This window comes from Lycium ferocissimum, chromosome 2 (genome assembly GCF_029784015.1).
Source record: "Lycium ferocissimum isolate CSIRO_LF1 chromosome 2, AGI_CSIRO_Lferr_CH_V1, whole genome shotgun sequence".
Taxonomy (NCBI): Eukaryota; Viridiplantae; Streptophyta; class Magnoliopsida; order Solanales; family Solanaceae; genus Lycium; species Lycium ferocissimum.
In genome coordinates this window covers 50066292-50084023 of record NC_081343.1, presented here as the reverse complement: position 1 = coordinate 50084023, position 17732 = coordinate 50066292, and the positions used below count along the sequence as shown (strand labels likewise).

The 17732-nt window shown below is 33.7% G+C and overlaps 2 protein-coding genes across 3 annotated transcripts; one reads left to right on the top strand and one right to left on the bottom strand.

Annotated features, from left to right (window-relative positions):
- The first annotated feature begins 559 nt into the window (after nt 1–559).
- On the top strand, nt 560–2631 carry LOC132042877 (WRKY transcription factor 71-like). The gene is made up of 3 exons (XM_059433387.1): nt 560–1115; nt 1229–1372; nt 1894–2631. Exons 1-3 carry the CDS (start codon nt 697–699, stop codon nt 2288–2290), a joined length of 960 nt encoding a protein of 319 aa, XP_059289370.1. The 5' UTR covers nt 560–696; the 3' UTR covers nt 2291–2631.
- A 5410-nt stretch (nt 2632–8041) lies between these two features.
- LOC132042863 (protein REDUCED WALL ACETYLATION 3-like) lies at nt 8042–16385 on the bottom strand. Of its 2 annotated transcripts, none has more exons than XM_059433379.1 (17): nt 16220–16385; nt 16152–16189; nt 14510–14601; nt 14064–14204; nt 13926–13982; nt 13775–13847; nt 12594–12749; nt 12014–12163; nt 11636–11891; nt 10921–11036; nt 10749–10835; nt 10540–10628; nt 10313–10375; nt 10098–10154; nt 9340–9436; nt 9066–9224; nt 8042–8454 (listed from the first exon to the last, which is right to left on the bottom strand). In XM_059433379.1, exons 2-16 carry the CDS (start codon nt 16185–16187, stop codon nt 9069–9071), a joined length of 1626 nt encoding a protein of 541 aa, XP_059289362.1. In that variant the 5' UTR covers nt 16188–16189; nt 16220–16385; the 3' UTR covers nt 8042–8454; nt 9066–9068. The 2 variants fall into 2 exon arrangements, with proteins under 2 accessions (XP_059289362.1, XP_059289366.1); XM_059433383.1 differs by having other exon boundaries at nt 14064–14201; nt 16220–16384.
- Nucleotides 16386–17732: the final 1347 nt, after the last annotated feature.

Here is a 17732-nt window from a genome sequence, read left to right as displayed (position 1 = left end):
CCGTTTTTACTAAACCGCGATATATTTCATCAAACAAAATTTCGATTAAAATTTAAAAGCATAATACTATATTCCAATTTGCTTTCCATAAAGTTTGTATTGTTCACCAAAAAGAGACAAGATACTTATTAGTATCTAACGGTGACAAATTTGACTACATTTGATTTGAAGTGTGAAAGAGTACGTAGTAGATAACACCACAACAGTGTACTACGACCAAAATTTTATTATCACCACATTTAAAATATTTTATTCTCTATTCAATATCTATAATCATTTTCGTCTTATTGTCTTAACCCGTAGTTTCAAAACTTATATTGTTTAAAACAATATTTCAAGAAAGAAACTAAAGGAAAATCCAAAGCTAGGAACACAGAAGAAATGCTTATGGTAGCTACTAGCCAGATGTATACCCATAGTGACAAATGACTAGACCCTAACAATGGACTTAAAGCTTTGTCAAACCTTCTTTACAAAGGTGGGGTCTACATTCTTTTTTTCAAAACTTATAAATTACCTCTCTTATCACCATTAAAAATTTAAATACATTAAAAATAGACCTTAGCTAGCTCAAACCCACAAAACTTCTTGTCAAAGTTTAAATACAGCCACATTATCAACCTCTTGTCAAACCCCAACCTCCACTCCCCCAAAAAAAATCCCCTTTTCTTCTTCTTCTTCTCCTCCTCCTCTTCAATGGCTGATGAACTAAGAGATTTCTACTATCACCAGCCATATCAAGAAGATTCTTCAGTGGTTCAAAATATACATATGCTTGATCCATCTTTTATGAGCTATACTAATGAGTATTTACATGGATCAAGTAGTGATTATACTAATAATTCATTTGGAAAACCCTTTGGATTTTCAGCTCCATCTCCATTTTCTTCAATTAAAGATGATCATGATATTATAAAACAAGATGTGAATGGTAATATTAATAGTAATAATGATGTTGTTGGAGGAGGAGGAAGTGAAACCCCAGTTACACCAAACTCTTCAATCTCTAATTCCTCTTCTAATGAAGCTGCTGGTGATCATGAGGATTCCAACAAGAAAGATAAGCAAGTGAAGGATGAAAGCTTAGAAGATGGTGAAGATGCATCTAAAAAAGAGTAAGTACTTCAAGATTTCATACCTTTTTATGAGAAAAGTTTTCTTTTTTCTCTCTCTTTTTGTTTCATTCTTTTGATTGATCTTTTTTCATGGAAATGATGATGATAAATAGGAATAAAGCAAAAAAGAAGGGGGAGAAGAAGCAAAGGCCACCAAAATATGCATTCATGACGAAGAGTGAGGTTGATCATCTTGAAGATGGATATAGATGGAGGAAATATGGACAGAAGGCTGTTAAGAATAGTCCTTATCCAAGGTGACTTATTTTTTTGCTCATTTATTTAAATTAAGAATCCTTCAAAACCCTAAAAGAACACACTTCTCTTCCATCAAGAATCCATATAAGATAGCTAGTCAAAGATCTATAGTATTTAACTAGTGATATTGATAGCATTTTTTTTTTCTTTTTCTCAGTCCACATGCTTACCTACTAGTATAAAGATTGTGTTCCCACTTCCCTAAGTTATGTTTCCATTTTCTTGTTCAAGAAATGAATTAATCTCAGATTCTAAGTTGTGGATGGTCGATCTTATTTTCTGAACAATCGAAATTTTGTACTTTTGTCAGATCCTTCTTATTTTTAGATTGAGCTTGAGTACTTATATGTTCCTTGGTAGCTAATCTTTCAATCTATCACCAATGTCATGATATTCTTCTTTAAGACGAAGCATCACTTTTGTTTCTTTTCGTTTTTACCTTATCGAACACACATAATAGTAGAACTATTTCATCATAAATTTCCTCTAATGATGGATTTCTTTTTATTTGTGATTGTAGAAGCTATTATAGGTGCACAAGTCAAAAATGCCAAGTGAAGAAACGTGTGGAGAGGTCATATCAAGATCCATCCATTGTTATCACAACATATGAGGGTCAACACAACCATCATTTGCCATCTACTCTTCGTGGGAACGTTGCTAGGATGTTGAATCCTTCCATGTTAACACAACAATCACCATTGATGGCACCACATGCAGCTTTTCATCAAGAACTCATCATGGCTCAAATGCCTCATCAATTCTATGGCCAGGGAAATGCTTTTGGAAATTCCCAAATGTATCATCAAAATCTAACTCATCCACTTCATAATCAACAGATGCAGCTTCCTCCTCATGACTATGGACTTCTCCAAGACATGGTTCCTTCTATGTTTAATCTTAAACAAGAACCATGAGATTCTTGAGGCTTTGAGACTTGTGCTCTAAAGCTCTAATAATTAACCCTACTTGAGTCTTATTTATTTATAGCTATCTTCCTTTTTTTTTTTTTGGTAATTTAGAGATATAGAGATGAACTATGAACCTCTTCCTTAATCAAATCATCTCATGTATTATATATTTAGTACTACTTCACCATCATATATACACTATCTAATTTTCTAATCTTTGAGCTTATTATATAGATGCCCTTTCGAATGCTTTTAAACTTGACGTGTTCTCTCATTGGAGGAAGCAAGGGTTCTTGTTTCCTTTAAAGTTGGATTTGATCAACATTATGAGGTAATTAAGGCATGAATTCCTTTTGATCTTCGATTTGTTTGAATCATCTAATTCCTTTAGGCCCTATACGTGCATATTCACATATATATTGAGATGCCAAGAAAAGTTAGAGATTTGTGTACAGATTACAACACATGCATGACCAGAGGCAAATTTAAATTTTTGAGTTCATGAGTTATGTATCTTAGAAAATGGAGTTTAGTAGATTCTAGATAAATTAGTTATACATATATTAATTGAGTTTTTTAATCCAAATGTATATAATTTTGACCAAAGCTAATATAGACATGCATGTTCCGCGGGCACTCTTCGTATTTTCTAATAACTGGTCATAGAGTATCTAAAACATGTAGCTTAGCTGTTTATTGGAGTGCAGTGCATTTTATTGTTCTTATAAATTTCCTCCTTACATTTTGCTCATATAGGACATTATTAAATTATCCAATGTTTAAGGCGATAATCAACCGATTGTAGGCTAATTATAATAATAGATTAACTTCCTAATTGGATATTAATAGAACAAGTCATCATCCATTATAGTTTATGTAAAGAAATTAAAGTTCTATGCATATATGAAACCCCTTTAAAGGAAGATTCTAAAATGCAAGGGTAATATTTGTTGAATTAGACAAGCACGTGGCTTGACTGCAGTTTTTCTTTTCTCTTCCTTTTAGATGCAAAAAGGACTTTTAAATGAACTTTACTGATAATTGTCATTTCAATGAAATGATACATTAATTAGTTTGGGATCTATTTATCCCCAAAAATATGTTGAGACAAATACCATTAATAACACCACGAGAAAAACACTATGCTATTACCTTACGATCTTCATGATAAGAGAATATTTTAGTTTAGAATGCATTGAAATTCAAACTAACTAGGCCTAACTTAGACATTCTTTTTATTTTTTATTTTTGAAAAATAAATATCGATGGATAGTTAGTTAACAGCCCCACGGAATCAAAACAATAGTTCTTGGAAGATATGATTTCTTATAATTAATTAATACCTTTATTTGATTTCTGATAGTATAAAATACCAACGTAGTGTGAAGAAAAGCAAAAGTCAAACAAAAAAACAAAAAAAAAAAAAATAGATCCAAAAAATATCGGCAGTCTTTGATGAGAAAAGCTCAACGGTCAATCAATAGCTATTTGACCTGACTCTATTAATGACACAAACGATACAAATGGGATATATATATATATATATATATATATATATATAAACTAAGTTGGTTCATAAAAATACAAGTTGCAGCAGAATTTAGGCAAAATTTTGTTTTTCTTAGAACGTTTCCGTAAAATATTGGAAAATTCCCTTATCTGTCTTTAGCTTCAAGAAAGAATCATTCAAAATATATATATGAACTGTTTGGTGTGAAGGCACTGAGGTTTCGTGAAAAACAATGGTTTTATTCCATTGTTTGATTCATATATCCTGCTACCCGAGTACACATCTGTTCATATTGACACTTTTGGCATTCAAAATGCATGCAGTTTTAATAGTTCTTTTTCGAAAGAAAACGTTATGCTGGTTCGAGTTCTGAAAATAGAATTGTTTTTGATAAAAAATATTTTATCGTAAATACTAATTAATGAAGTTTCAAAAGGGATACAAAACACCTAGTGAGAAACCAAACAATAAAAAAAGATATGGGGCTTTTCACAGTTTGGTTTCTTTGCAATAAGTGGAGTACTTCCGGATATTATAAAGGGCAACTTACACAAATGACTACACTTTAAGATTTTTTTTTTTAGGCATAGCTATAATTTTGCTAATTACATTTCGTAGCTACAGTAACATGTATTCTAATTTGGCTGTATTTCGCTGTATTCAATTCGGCTCTATTCATTCGTAACTACTTTTACACTGTATTCAACTTATTGTATTTAAATTCGGTTGTATTCGAACAACATAAATGCAAAAAAATACAGGATATTCAGTTGTATTCAAAATTCACTGCATTCATTTGTATACAAAAAAATCTCATTCGAAATACATGCGAAAAATACATAAAGAAACACTCTATTTTACGCTAAAAAAATAACGAATACCCTCAGATCTGAGATACAAGAAATAAAATACACTCAAATTTGAAATACAAGAATAAAATAGGCTTAGATCTGAGAAAATACACTCAGATATGAGATACACCGTCCAAAGGATCAGCTCCGATAGCGTCCCTCCACTGCTCCTCAAACCCCACCGTCCCTCCATTGCTCCTCCCTAATTAAGTTTCCAGATTTCATCCATATTCGAATCCAATTACTACCATACTGAGTACGAGCGTATCTGCTCTAACCATAGTGTTACATAAGTTTATCTGACACATATGATTGTGGACCATAGTGTTACTAAGTGTAAAACTTAGATATGTAACTTCAACATTGGTGGTTTGAGGAGTGAGGGATTGGGGGTTTCGTGGTGGTCGGAGATTGATAGAGATGGAGAGAGACGAGAGGGAGATGGAGGAAGAAGGACAGTGGTGGAGATGGTAAAATGGGAGAGAAGAAAGATGATTTTTGATTTAGTTATCTTGTGTAATGGAAATACTACATTTAGCTACTATGTGTAAAACTTAGATATGTAACTTCAACATTGGCGGTTTGAAATTATTTTTTTTTAAATTTCTAAACTAATACGAAATTATTATTATTTTTTGGGAAAAATTATCCATATTATTTTTGGGAAAAAAAAAAATTTTTGGGTCGGATTGAGTTATTTTAGTTAAAAAAATTATTTGAGGGTAAAATAATTTTGAAGTGGTGGATGATGCCACGTGGCAATAGTTTACACGAATGTATAAGATAATCGATCCCATAAGATAATCAGGGAGGGATAACGGCTAAGGGTATGGATGAACTATTTTTCAAAGTTGGTGGCTAGAGATGGAGAGAGACAAAAATACCCCCACTTTGAAAAAATGAGGGGAGAAATGGAGGAAGAAGGATCCGCTTTATTCCCCCAATTCCCTCAAACTTCAAACCTACATATTGGGGGAATAAGGAGATGGGTAAAATTTAGGGAGAGAGAAAGATGATTTTTTGATTTAGTTATATTGTGTAATGGAAATACTTTTGATTTAAAATACTAGATGTAATTAAAATAAAATTTTTGACCCTTTTCCCTACTAAATATAAATATCTCTTATATGCTCTCTACACTATGTAAAATTCCCTATTATGAAATCCAGTACTGGAGTAATCCATAATATTATAAATCCTTTATAACTTTTGCACAATATATATCAACATGTGGAAGAGATCCTCTAACAAGCTGCAGACCAAGTGATGATATCTTTCCCCCAACTATAGTTTGAAATTTTTAGTACGGATGATAAACTTAGCTCATGAAAATGTGATTCGTTCAACTTGTTTAAGTCTGGACGGGTTTATTTAGCTCATGAAAATGTGATTCGTTCAACTTGTTTAAGTCCGGACGGGTTTATAATCCGAGATGGGTCTCATTTTGACGTATCCATTCAATTCAGTCCATCTAAAAATTGGGCGTATATGTAGCCCAAATTGACCAATGAGAACCTTATCAAAATAGCTATAAGAAGATTGTTCGATATGTTACGTAAAGTCATAATAAAGAAAGAAAAAATTATTCCTATTATGTAATTAAACAATTTTAAGAAAGTAAAAAAAATTAAAACTTGATAATAGTTGGACTGATTATGCTATAAAGTTCAACCATTTTGACCCCCTCAAATTAAACCGAATCCACCCATTTTACATCCCTAATTTCTAGAGGTTCTTTCGTTAAGGTGGGCGTACAAAAATGAGACTGATCTTCCCCGGCCCTTCATGTAAAATGTTTGGATATATTTGTTCTCATAACATGTAAACCCAAGTTGACCCTAATATGGCTCGCATGAAAAACTATTATTTTGTAGAGGCAAGACTTGATATTTGGGTTCAAATTATTATTAAATATTGTATGATTCCAGATGGGGTATAAATTAGAGTGAAATCTAAAGTTGCCCGACATATTGAAGATGTCAAATACTATTAAATTAGGTGAAGCACATGGAAGCACTAAGCATTACTCTAAAAAGTCAAGTTCAAATAGCCTCTTCCGCCAGATCAGGCTAATTTGGAATTACGTAAGTACTATGAAGATCCAAACAGAACAGCAGTCAATTTTGTAAGTATTAGTATTATTAATTATATTTATCACTAGGGAGAATAATTGACCATAGGCATCATAGATTTGGCATGGCCATTATATTACATTAAAGAAATACATATTGTAGGGGAAAAAACCTTTTTTTGCAGAAGCACAAGGCATTTGTGCTTTCACATTTTGCAAATGATAACCAAAGGACAACATGTAAGAGAAGATAATTGCATTCATCCTCCTACAAGTAGTTCTTATGATAACTATTAAAACCTTTTGTGTAATTAAAATACATACAGCTAGAGACTGCCCCTTTTTGAAAGTTTTGAGCTCACTAGTGATCATTTGGAAACATCAAATAGTAATTAAAGTTACACGTTTAGCTTTTATTTTTTCCATAAAATACCTTCTTGTGTCTTTTTTTTTTTTTTTTTTTTTTTTTTTATTTATTTTTATTTTGAAGACCCATAACCCTTTTTCATTTCCTGGATCTACCTTTAGAAAGAAATTAAAAATGATAATCAAAATGTTTTTTCAACAGAAAATTATATAACAAATGTGTAACGTAAGAAAAAGAAGGCACTTTCCACTATTGATTTATTGCTATTTTAAAAATACATTGCCATGGAGAGGCCGGTATGCGTGTGGAGTTGGCTCTTTCTACTAAACTCTGCAGAAATTTCAGGCTGATTATCAATAATTTTAATACGCATGAAGTTTATGTAAATTAAAAAAAGAATCTGAAAGTAACATCAGATTCATAACCTTCATCATTTGTTGCTTTATGATATATGGCGATCGACTAGCTTAGTCAAGATAATTCATTCACATTGGGTTACAAATTATATCAATCATGTGCGTTAATCTTATGGTATGGTGATCCTGGGTGTGTTATTAGTTACTACTTACTACCCAGTAACAGTAATAACATGCCCAGTACTAATCCAACAAGTGGGGACATAAGTTATCAAATAGTCTAGGAGAAAACTAAAACTCCAAATAGTGAATTACGAATTGGGGGAGATTTGATTAAAAATGTTACTTAGATTATCTGATTCTTTTCACAGGAAATCCATAAAAGATAACACATGAAATCTATGAATAAAATATAAGAGATCTTTATAGAGTTAAGTTTTTCTGTTAAAATTATAAGTTGGTGTAGGAGATCATTTCCTCTAGGGGTCAATTCTTTTGCTCATAGCTTTTAAAGGGCGAATTACAGCTCCATGGAATTGCAATCTGAGAACTTGCAAGTGTTTCCTCCAAGATTTCACAAACAATAAAAAAAAAAACTCTGATAGAGATAAAAACAATTGCATTAGCCATCAATAATTCAAGACTGTTGAGTTGAGAACACAGGTACACTTATCATGCCTATAACCTATATTTCTTTCTCTTGTCACTGAGTAACGAGGAACATATACGACTGTGAAAGGCAAAGAGAACAAAAAAATTGAATACACGTGGTAATTGATATCATACAAATGAATGTCCCTCGGAGACGCAGGAAATTTGAGGCAGAATCCGAAAATAATTCCTTGTGTACTCGAATTTAGCAACTGCAGGTGATACTCCACAAAACTGTTGGTGCCAAATCCTTTGCAACCTGGCTTTGAATATCATCTCTATGACTGATTTCTCATTTCCACAGCTAGTTTAGATCTTTCTAGAGTTCTCTATGACCGCGCCCATCCCACCCGAGGCCAACAACCTGTCTCAGAATGAAGCACCTTAGACAAAAGGTTCTACCAAATAATTCCAAGCAGGAAAATGCACACTAGGGTGATTCATCTGATTAGGGTGATTCATCTGATTATGTATGCAAGCAATCTTACATACTATTTGTTGAGGAAAGGGGGATGAAGTGACAGAGCTGATGGCATTGTGGCATGAAGGAAAATGTTTTCCATAAAAGATTTCTATGCGGAACATTTTTCGATGTTTGATCAAGTATAAGAAACGGTAAGACATGATAATTGTATATGATGGAGGATTAGGTATAAATAGTGTTTTAGTAGTAATATATTTTGAGTACCTAAAGGTTGATAACAATATCTAAGTGTTGGTTGAAACAAATGATATATTAAGATATGTCATGGAGTATCTATTACTAAGGAAACTGACTTCCGCCTAAGTAAAAGAAATCATTTTCTCCCTTCGGTAGAAAGTATTCTCCCTGGGGAAAAAAACATTTTCAGCAAGGTAAGCAAATACTAAAAACTAAGATTCTTACGAAAAATATTCTTAAGAAAAACATTTTCAATCATACAAACCACACCGTACTTTTTTTTTTTTTTTGAGATAAGCAGGATAAGAACTTACACGTCAATGAGGGATCTGAAGAAGAATAAAGGAAAGGCAATATATGGACACAGAAATCACGACCCCGGCAATGAAGTTGTGAAGCAACTTCTGATTGTCTCTCGTGGGTACAAAAACTGTCTTGAGTGTGTTGGTTAGTTCAAAAAGCCTATATGATATCTGCAGAAAGAAAGTGGAGATGCCCGATTGAGAAATCAGATGGAGAGAAAATGGAACACATAAGATCACAGCTAAAATATTCAGGAAAATGAAAAGTGAGAGAACATAAGCTTACCAAAACATAAATTGCAGTGACAAGCATAAAATTAAGCAAAGGATAATCTGGGATAAAGGACAGAAGCCACTTAGGCTGTCCATTCGGCATGTTTGATCTGCACATGAAGTCAGGAAGCAATAAGAACTCAAAGCATGCTGACCTTATCAACTCAACCAACATATAATAATAACACTATCTGAAGAGATACAAGCATTGGGAACATTACTCTGACATTACAAGGAAACCAAATAAAAGTACTAGGAAACTTTAGAGACTGGCTGGGAATAAAGTATATAATGTAAGATTAAGGATGTCAATCATTTACAGATATGGAATTGGTACAATAATACCTCTAAGAAATTTAACCACACGGAAAATGCTTTAAGTTTGGCAAACTACTTCGAAAATGTCTTAAGAGGATAGAATCTTTTGTATGGATCATGATTATTAAATTGAGAGGGCAACTATTGAATTGCTTGAACCGCTTCCATTTAAAAGTTTAAATTGTTAGAGAGGGAAACTTTTGTTTTAATATTTCAGCTTTGCAACATACCCTCTTATGCGAAAGCTGATTCCTCTTTTCTTAGGTCAAGCACATGGAAAGTGTTGATGGGTGAGAGTGAGATTCGAATGCAGGATCTCAGAAAATACTACATTAAATTGTGTGAACTGTCTCATCTAAAAGCTCTACTATTGAATGTGGAACAGTTATATTTATTTATTTCAGGTCTGAAACAACAACCATTATATTTAGAAGAACAGTGAAATACACACACCTCAGCCAGATGTGGAACTGCGAGATATAGGTTTCCAAGGTGATTTTTCCCAGCCACCTAGAAAAATAGAGCACTTAACAGTTAAAAGAAGCGGAAAGAAAAACAGCTCCAACTATGTCTAAAAGAACAAACGAAATATTAATATGCTAGACAGGAAAAGGAAGGTATAAAGTCTAGATTGAGCACCACCACCAAATGGGTCAATAGAATCTTACGCAAAGAGAGTCAAAGAGACATTCCGTAGCTCCTGAGTAAAATTTCGCAAGCAGATGTAAACACTGAAAAAAATGGAAAATAAAATGAGCAAGACATCCGGAGAGAAATCAACAATATACGTTCTTTGGTTTGGCACATTATAGGCAAGCAATGGTTGCTGTTGTGTACAAGTTCACATTCAGAAACGAAGGGCTAAAATAGAATTTAAAGAGAGTTTAATACACACGTTATGGGAATCCACGACGTGTAGGGGTGGAGCTTGTTGTATGAGGTCTTGTCCAGCTTGTATATGTATTCATACCACAAGTACCCAACCTGTGGAAGACGGAATGGAAAACTTTACAAATTCGACTAAGAAAAAAATGGGAAAAAGAAAGACGCTGCAGCAGCAGATACAGTTGACATTATGTTAGAAACACGAAAAGTCCTACTCACAGTTACAGCAACAGCAACAACTGATGCCTTGATTGTTCGCCTCCGCTTAGGTTCAGACTCCTCCAGTTTCTCCATTAGCTTTTCAACCTGAAAGAATAAGATATACCAAATATAAGCCCTATCAACAGGTGAAAGACAAAAGAACTAAGAATTAGAGTTCTATTGATATTACATTAGGGTGAAAGTAGGCATATATCATGCCAATAATCCATATATAACGGTCCAGCCCAGATCTGAAGTGCCATTCATGCATCCGAGGGAGATCTGGCTTGCCTGGATCAGTGTACCCTATAATTTGAGAAAGTAGAAAACTATTATCAGGTGGCAAGGGGTTAAGCCAGAATCTATAGAATGATACAAAAAGAAAGCACCAGAAATAGGGGGAAAAGATTCTTTAGCAATCACATTACTGCCTGAAACACGATACATACTTGAAACAGTTGTTTAGCATGGATACTACAATTATATATGTGATTTTTATTGCATGCAATGAATGCACCTAAGATAAGCACCTCTTAGCATGAATATTGGTCCACCATTTTGCTCCATTTAGGTGATTTTCATGAAGATGTCAAATAATATTCTACAACTATTTCTGAACGATGTCACCAATGGCGATTTTTTTTTTTTTTAATAAGTATGTCACTAATGGCGATATTAGTTTTGATAATTACTTATAACCAACTTTATAATGACGCCCACTTGCCATTACTTAGAGCCATATGCATTCATCTTGAGCATAATATTGCATGAAAGAGTGGGTAGCATTTTCCACAACATAGTTGAAGTGACTTCCAAACTGAAGTTCTCCTTGTCCAGGCACACAAAACAGTAAGTATTAAAAGTGAATTTGGAGAAAGAAAAAGAGCAAGTGCATCGTAACTAACCTAACATAAATGCAAAAGGACCCCAAAGAAATTCAAAAACTCCAGGAATCTCCCAAATGAGGATAACAACGACAAAGCACATAACAAGCTTCAGAGCCATCACTGATCTATTCTCGTTGTAGTTGTAGCCAATGCCAAGGGCTCCATACACCAAGAGAGTAAAAAGTGTGTGCATTGGGCAGATGTAATACAGCATGTAGTCATTGTTAAGAACAATACAACAAAATATTACGAAGAAATTCAGCCTCCACATCATCTGCAAACAGGACAAAGTTTACTATATTAACAAGTAACAACATTGAAATTTGAACCTAAGATAAGATGAAACCACCAAGAGTTTTCTAACTTAAGGTAATAAAGCATAATACATAATGTTACCTGAGCAAACCGAGCAAGACTAAAATCTTTTCTGATGTAATAATAGGAGAAGTTCCCAAAACCAGTCATCCACACATATGCAGCAATGAAAACACGAATGGCATTGTATATCTCTGTTGCAGCAAAATAATGATACATCAAAAAGAGGACCTGTTGCAAGCAAAAAATATAGATTATTTAGACTCTGCAAATGTGAAGAACATCATACACTGAAGGAGTATATACAAAGAGGCAGGTCAAATCTACAGGAAACATAAATAGATATACATGAGATGTTGTGACACTTCCTTTTTTTTTTTTTTTTTTTCTAAGGTGCAATTTGAAGATACTATAACTGACAAGTACTGAGTACTGAAAAGAGGATCTGCATGATTTACTGCTTCTTAGTATTAACACATATTAAACAAATAAGTTGTGCAAGAATCATGTAGCTACTTTGTAACACAATCACTGGAGAGACAGAGAACAGAGAAACAAAGAGAACAAATGGAAGCTATTGCTCAAAGAATTTCTGTCCAGATTTACTTCTTACTAAACTGAAGGATAAGTAGATTAAAAAATTCTGCTAGAAAACACTTGCCTGCATCCATCCTTTCCACTCCTCTGTCTGATGACGGTTAAGATAAAGCAAGGATTTTCCAGATGCTGATTTGTCGTTGTGTTTCTTGAAAGAAGTCATTGCTGAAACTATGATCAGAAGACAATACAGAAAGAGGAACAGATCCCGATTGTAGCTCTGTTCAAGGAAAACAATATCAAACAAAACCTTGTTATTTTGAGCTGCACTTGTGGTGTTACAAATATACATCTTATAACTCCGCAATGAGTTGCCATACTTTAAGTATACTCCAGCAATGATGCAGAAATCATATGATGTCCTTCGTTCTAGTCAACTAACAACGCAGATCCTGTACTATACTCTCGATACCAAGAATCATATACAAATCTAAGGGGATGGGAACAAGAAAGCAAAGAAGAAAACAATTTTATCTAGAATGAGTTTGATCCTTGTGGTAAACATGGAAAATTTGAACTTCCAACAAGAACCAATTATAGTAAAGACGACCAAAAATTTACTACAAAGTAGGCCCCCGTTTGGAAAAAGATAATTTTTACTTTTTTTCAAAAAGCTTTTGAAACATTGATGTTCATTTAAACTTGATCAGTTTTTGAAAAAAAATTCTAGTTTCAAAAACTTGTTTGGGCCAGTTTTTGGGTGAAATTTTTCTTCAATTCAGAAAACTTCAACTTTTTTTTCAAGCAACATGCATGTCCAAACACAACTTCAACTTCCAAAAACTATTTTTCAACACAACTTCAAAAACTCCCTTTTTTCAAATTTCAATCAAATCTATGTGCAAACACTAGCTAGGAATGAGTTTACATATTAGCATGCACGTCATATATATGCTAGTACAGCTTAAAAAAAAACAATAAATTAGTTCCACTGGAGCGAAGCATGCTATAGTTTTGATAAAATACTTTGAAACAACATTACGACAAAAGTTACACAGCACAATTTCCACATCCAACAGTTCATTCTTGATATTACCTTCAGCGCTGGATAATGCACAAGAAGAATCCAGAGTAATAAATCATTTAGGCTGAACTGGTTGTGTTTATTTAACACAGAGTCCAGACAACAAGTTACTCTAGATGCACCACAAAGTGCTCATGCGCCATTATCCACAAGGTTTGTCAAAAGCATGATCTAGCAAGTCATATCATGATGTATTATTTAAAAATTAAAAGATTATGAACCTTGGTAGAATCAGCGAAGAAGTTTGTGCGGTCACAGATATAGAAATAAAATAGGATTCCCCCAAATTCGGACCTGTATGATTGAAGGAGAAACATGTTAGTATGAGGGGAAAAATGCATCCTGCATAATCAAAACAACCAAGAGACTCACATTGCCCTTAAAGTTGCTCGATTTTCAAGTAAAAAGGAGTCCTCCATTGTTAAAAACCTATAAAATAAATAAAATATTTCATGAAGAACACATTAAGAAAGTTAAAGGAAAATTCACCAATCTGCACACTGCACTGACCTAACTATATTTGTTTTTATTGATGAACTATACAACTTCGTAGATGCAGATTTTGACAGACCTCCTTCCAGCAAGACAGCTCGATCTTCTTCCTTGATTGTTGCATTTTCCAATTCAACTAGATTATTATCTGAATGACTGCTGTCACAGAGAAGCCAACAATATAAGATAAGAAAACTTATAATGTTGGATAGTACAACTGTTTGTGTATGTTTTTTGTTCAGATAAAACAATCACAGTTGCTTTGAGAAATCAAGTTGCCAAAAGATACTGTTCACTAATGATTAACAAATAGCAGCCATGGCCCAGTATTCATACTTTTTCCTTTTCTTTATCGGATGGAGATCAACCGGGTGGTTATTTCCATGTTGAAATTGAGTGAGTCAAATTAGTGAGTCAGGGGGGTTGGCTTACTTCATGACAAGGATTGAAGCTGTTTAACTTACACTTTAGACGGGAACAACCACTTCTTGTACTCCAACCACTCAGAGTATAACCATGCAACAAGGACGGGGATAAATCCAAGCAAAAATGACACCTGAGACGTGAAAAGGTAAATGCTTCAGTAGATTCTAGGATAAATTTTCCTTAACGAAATAAAGACAAAACAATCAAACCAAATAAAATGATGAATAATGTTCCAACTTGCAGCAGCGCAATGCAGTACATCTTACTCCATAAAAACTAACACGCAAAGTTAATTCCACAACAACCCGATTCTACAAGTTTTGCATCAATAGTATCTTCCATCCTCCAGGAACTGAATCTCCCACTTCCCCGTTTTTCCCTCCCTCTCTCTCTCTCTCTCTCCTCCGTCACCCAAGCAAACTAACCAAAATAGTAAAAGAAAAAGCAGGTTTGTTAGAAATCTGAAGCCATCGCAAGATAAGCCAGTTCCGAAAGAGCGGAAATCCACCACCAGTTTATCCCAATTTCAATGAATTCATTTCATTAGATTAGAGATTTAAAGACAAATAGCATAAATAGAATCTAAAGTGTACTTATCGGAATGACCGTCATCTCTTTTGAATCTCTTGGTCACAATCAACATACTTATTTTCTCCCAGGGCCTTCCCCACCAAGAATAACAGCGGGAATCCAGGGTTATTAAAAGCTATCCCTTCATTGCTTAAAGTGATGAAGAGATGAGAAGCTAGGGGTTATCACTTCATGGGTAAAGCCATGCGCTTCAGAGAAATGTGTGTTTAAAACCATGACGAACAAAGTGATCAAAAGAGAAATAGACAGTTCTTTGAATCTCAACTTTGAGAAGTTGGATAAATATCGGCATAATTACATATCAAATGTTGAAAATAATTAGTTTAATTGCAATTTGAGTATTCTAGTATTTCACTTATGTAAACACAGAGCAGATCAAATCTTTAAAACTATAAAAGTATATAGCGGTTGATAGATGGCACTTTAGAGAAACGTTTTACATTCAGAATTACTACATCGTTTTGATGAAGAACTCAACATCAAATCTTTAACCATCTTATACCGGTTCTAACCACCCTACTGTTTCATCAGCTCTAATAACGACAGATCAGTATGAAATTCCAAGTAATTGCTTCTACTACACGAACAACAACAACAACATGCTGCCACCCTCATCGTATAAACATGACCACTCGCATTTTAATATAATTTCTAAGTTTAACCCCCGTAGCTAGCATATATGAAAACAATGTAGCAGCAAAATCAAAAAGAAAAGAAGAAGGAACCACAGCTTTAAAATCTAACCACTTAATGTACTTTCTACTACTCAAAGACACCAATAATTCGTTTACTGTCAGTTACTAATAAACTCCAACAATAAACATGCTTCTACTCTTTACTGGAATAAAACATAAAAACTCAAAATCTGCTCATCTCAACGCTCTTACATCAAAATTCAGTAAGCTTCTTAACATTTTAACTGACACACTTCTTACAAGTTCAACTCTTCAAACCGGATCCGATCCGACTGAAAAGAAGTCACATTTATTACTACAAAAAAATCACACATTTCAACTCATTAACGGATCCAAATCCAAAACTAAACTTGATTAACTTAAAACAAAAGGATGAACAAAAACATTTTAGTACCTGTCCAGGTGTCAAAGGACCGGAAACTGCCGCCATTTCCCCCCACAAAAAATAATAATAATAATAAGAATGAATATTGAGATCACCGACAAGTGAAATATGATGAAAATCTCGGTAATGAGATTGTGTATTAATTCACATACATTATATGTACGTATAGTGAATAGAAAGGAAGAGATGTATTTTATTTATATAACAGAGAGAAGAATTGTTTGAATTCCCCCTCTCTAAATGGACAGATCTCAAGCAATGAAGATGGGGGTGGGGGGTGGCCGTGAGGGTGGGGTGGGATGGAACGACGTCGTTAGTGTAGTTGGCTTCAGAATTAATTACATGTCTTTGTCCCTTCTTTCTTTTCATACCAACCGTTGATGGTAGCGGTTGTGGTTCTAGGTGGTTGCCCTTTTTCTTACTTTTTTCTTTTTTTGATTTAGTTGCTAGTACATTGTTTTCGTACGCGTTACTAGCTGTTAAGGTTTAAACTTAACAAAAAATTGAATTATCGTTACCAGATTCTATGTACTCTCATGGGATATTTAAATCTTAGGATCTCATTTATCACTTTTTGTTGACGAAGGATAAGGGATAATTAATTAAATTAGATTTGAAATGAGTTTATACATGGCAGGGGCTTTTGATTGGGATAAAATCGCGCGATTTGAAATGAGTTTGTCGCGTTTGAATTAGTAAAGGGATTAGTTTTCTACGGATGCTAGTGTTATTTCTATCCCCGCGGGAGGGTGGATAACAATCTCGGAATAATTAATTCTGAGATAACTTGTTCCCCAACCAAACAACCCCTGAAGATATTAAATAGAGATTTTTTCTCTCTGTTTCTTTTAACAATCACTACCATAATTGCTAAAAAAATTAACGAAATTATTAGTATTAATTGAATAGTTAAAAGTAAATTGGAAAGATTTGAAGGATTTCTTTTCATCTGATCAAGCTTCGGTGGACATGCATACCCGATATTTGAATTATGGGAGGTGCGCACAAGTTGGTCGAATACGACTATTATAAAGAAAATGGAAAAAGCTCCGTAGAGAGAAAATAGTTTTGATTATGTTAGGTATTGATGAGGATCTCATTTTATTATATTATGCATTGAACAATACCTAATTTACTAAACTAGGGATTTGCTGATGGAACTCTGTTACATCATTACTTGGAAAGTTAATTATTCTGATATCAGTTGTAGAACTACTTAATTTTGTTTATCCTCTCGCTTTAAGAAGTTTAATCATGATTGCATTAATAAGCAAGCCAATTAAGCCTTCGTCTCACCTAACCATGTTTAAAAGATAATTACAGTTACAAAATCTTGGTAGATTTGGACTTAACTAGCTAGTTGCATCCCCTTAAATTTTCTAAGATTCAGATTTAACATAACAAGGCTCACGTGGAATAGACAATAATTATAACGATAATTAGCTTAATGCAATGCATATAAGCTCATTTAATTACCATGATTAATCCATACTCAAGTTGCTCAATTGAGTACAAATAAAGCACCAGACTTGTTAGGTGGTTTTAAAGAAACTAAAAGGAGATTTTAAGGTTGTTCATAAAATTCAACAG

Bases quoted from the DNA above. Each gene is read 5' to 3' on its own strand.
- LOC132042877 (XM_059433387.1), top strand. From the start codon at position 697: ATGGCTGATGAACTAAGAGATTTCTACTATCACCAGCCATATCAAGAA. The intron at 1,116-1,228 runs GTAAGTACTTCA...GATGATAAATAG, and splicing joins GAAGATGCATCTAAAAAAGA to GAATAAAGCAAAAAAGAAGG. The intron at 1,373-1,893 runs GTGACTTATTTT...TTGTGATTGTAG, and splicing joins AAGAATAGTCCTTATCCAAG to AAGCTATTATAGGTGCACAA.
- LOC132042863 (XM_059433379.1), bottom strand. From the start codon at position 16,187: ATGGCGGCAGTTTCCGGTCCTTTGACACCTGGACAG. The intron at 11,037-11,635 runs GTTAGTTACGAT...CTCAAATTATAG, and splicing joins TCCTTTTGCATTTATGTTAG to GGTACACTGATCCAGGCAAG. The intron at 10,629-10,748 runs GTGAGTAGGACT...CGTCTTCCACAG, and splicing joins TTGTTGCTGTTGCTGTAACT to GTTGGGTACTTGTGGTATGA.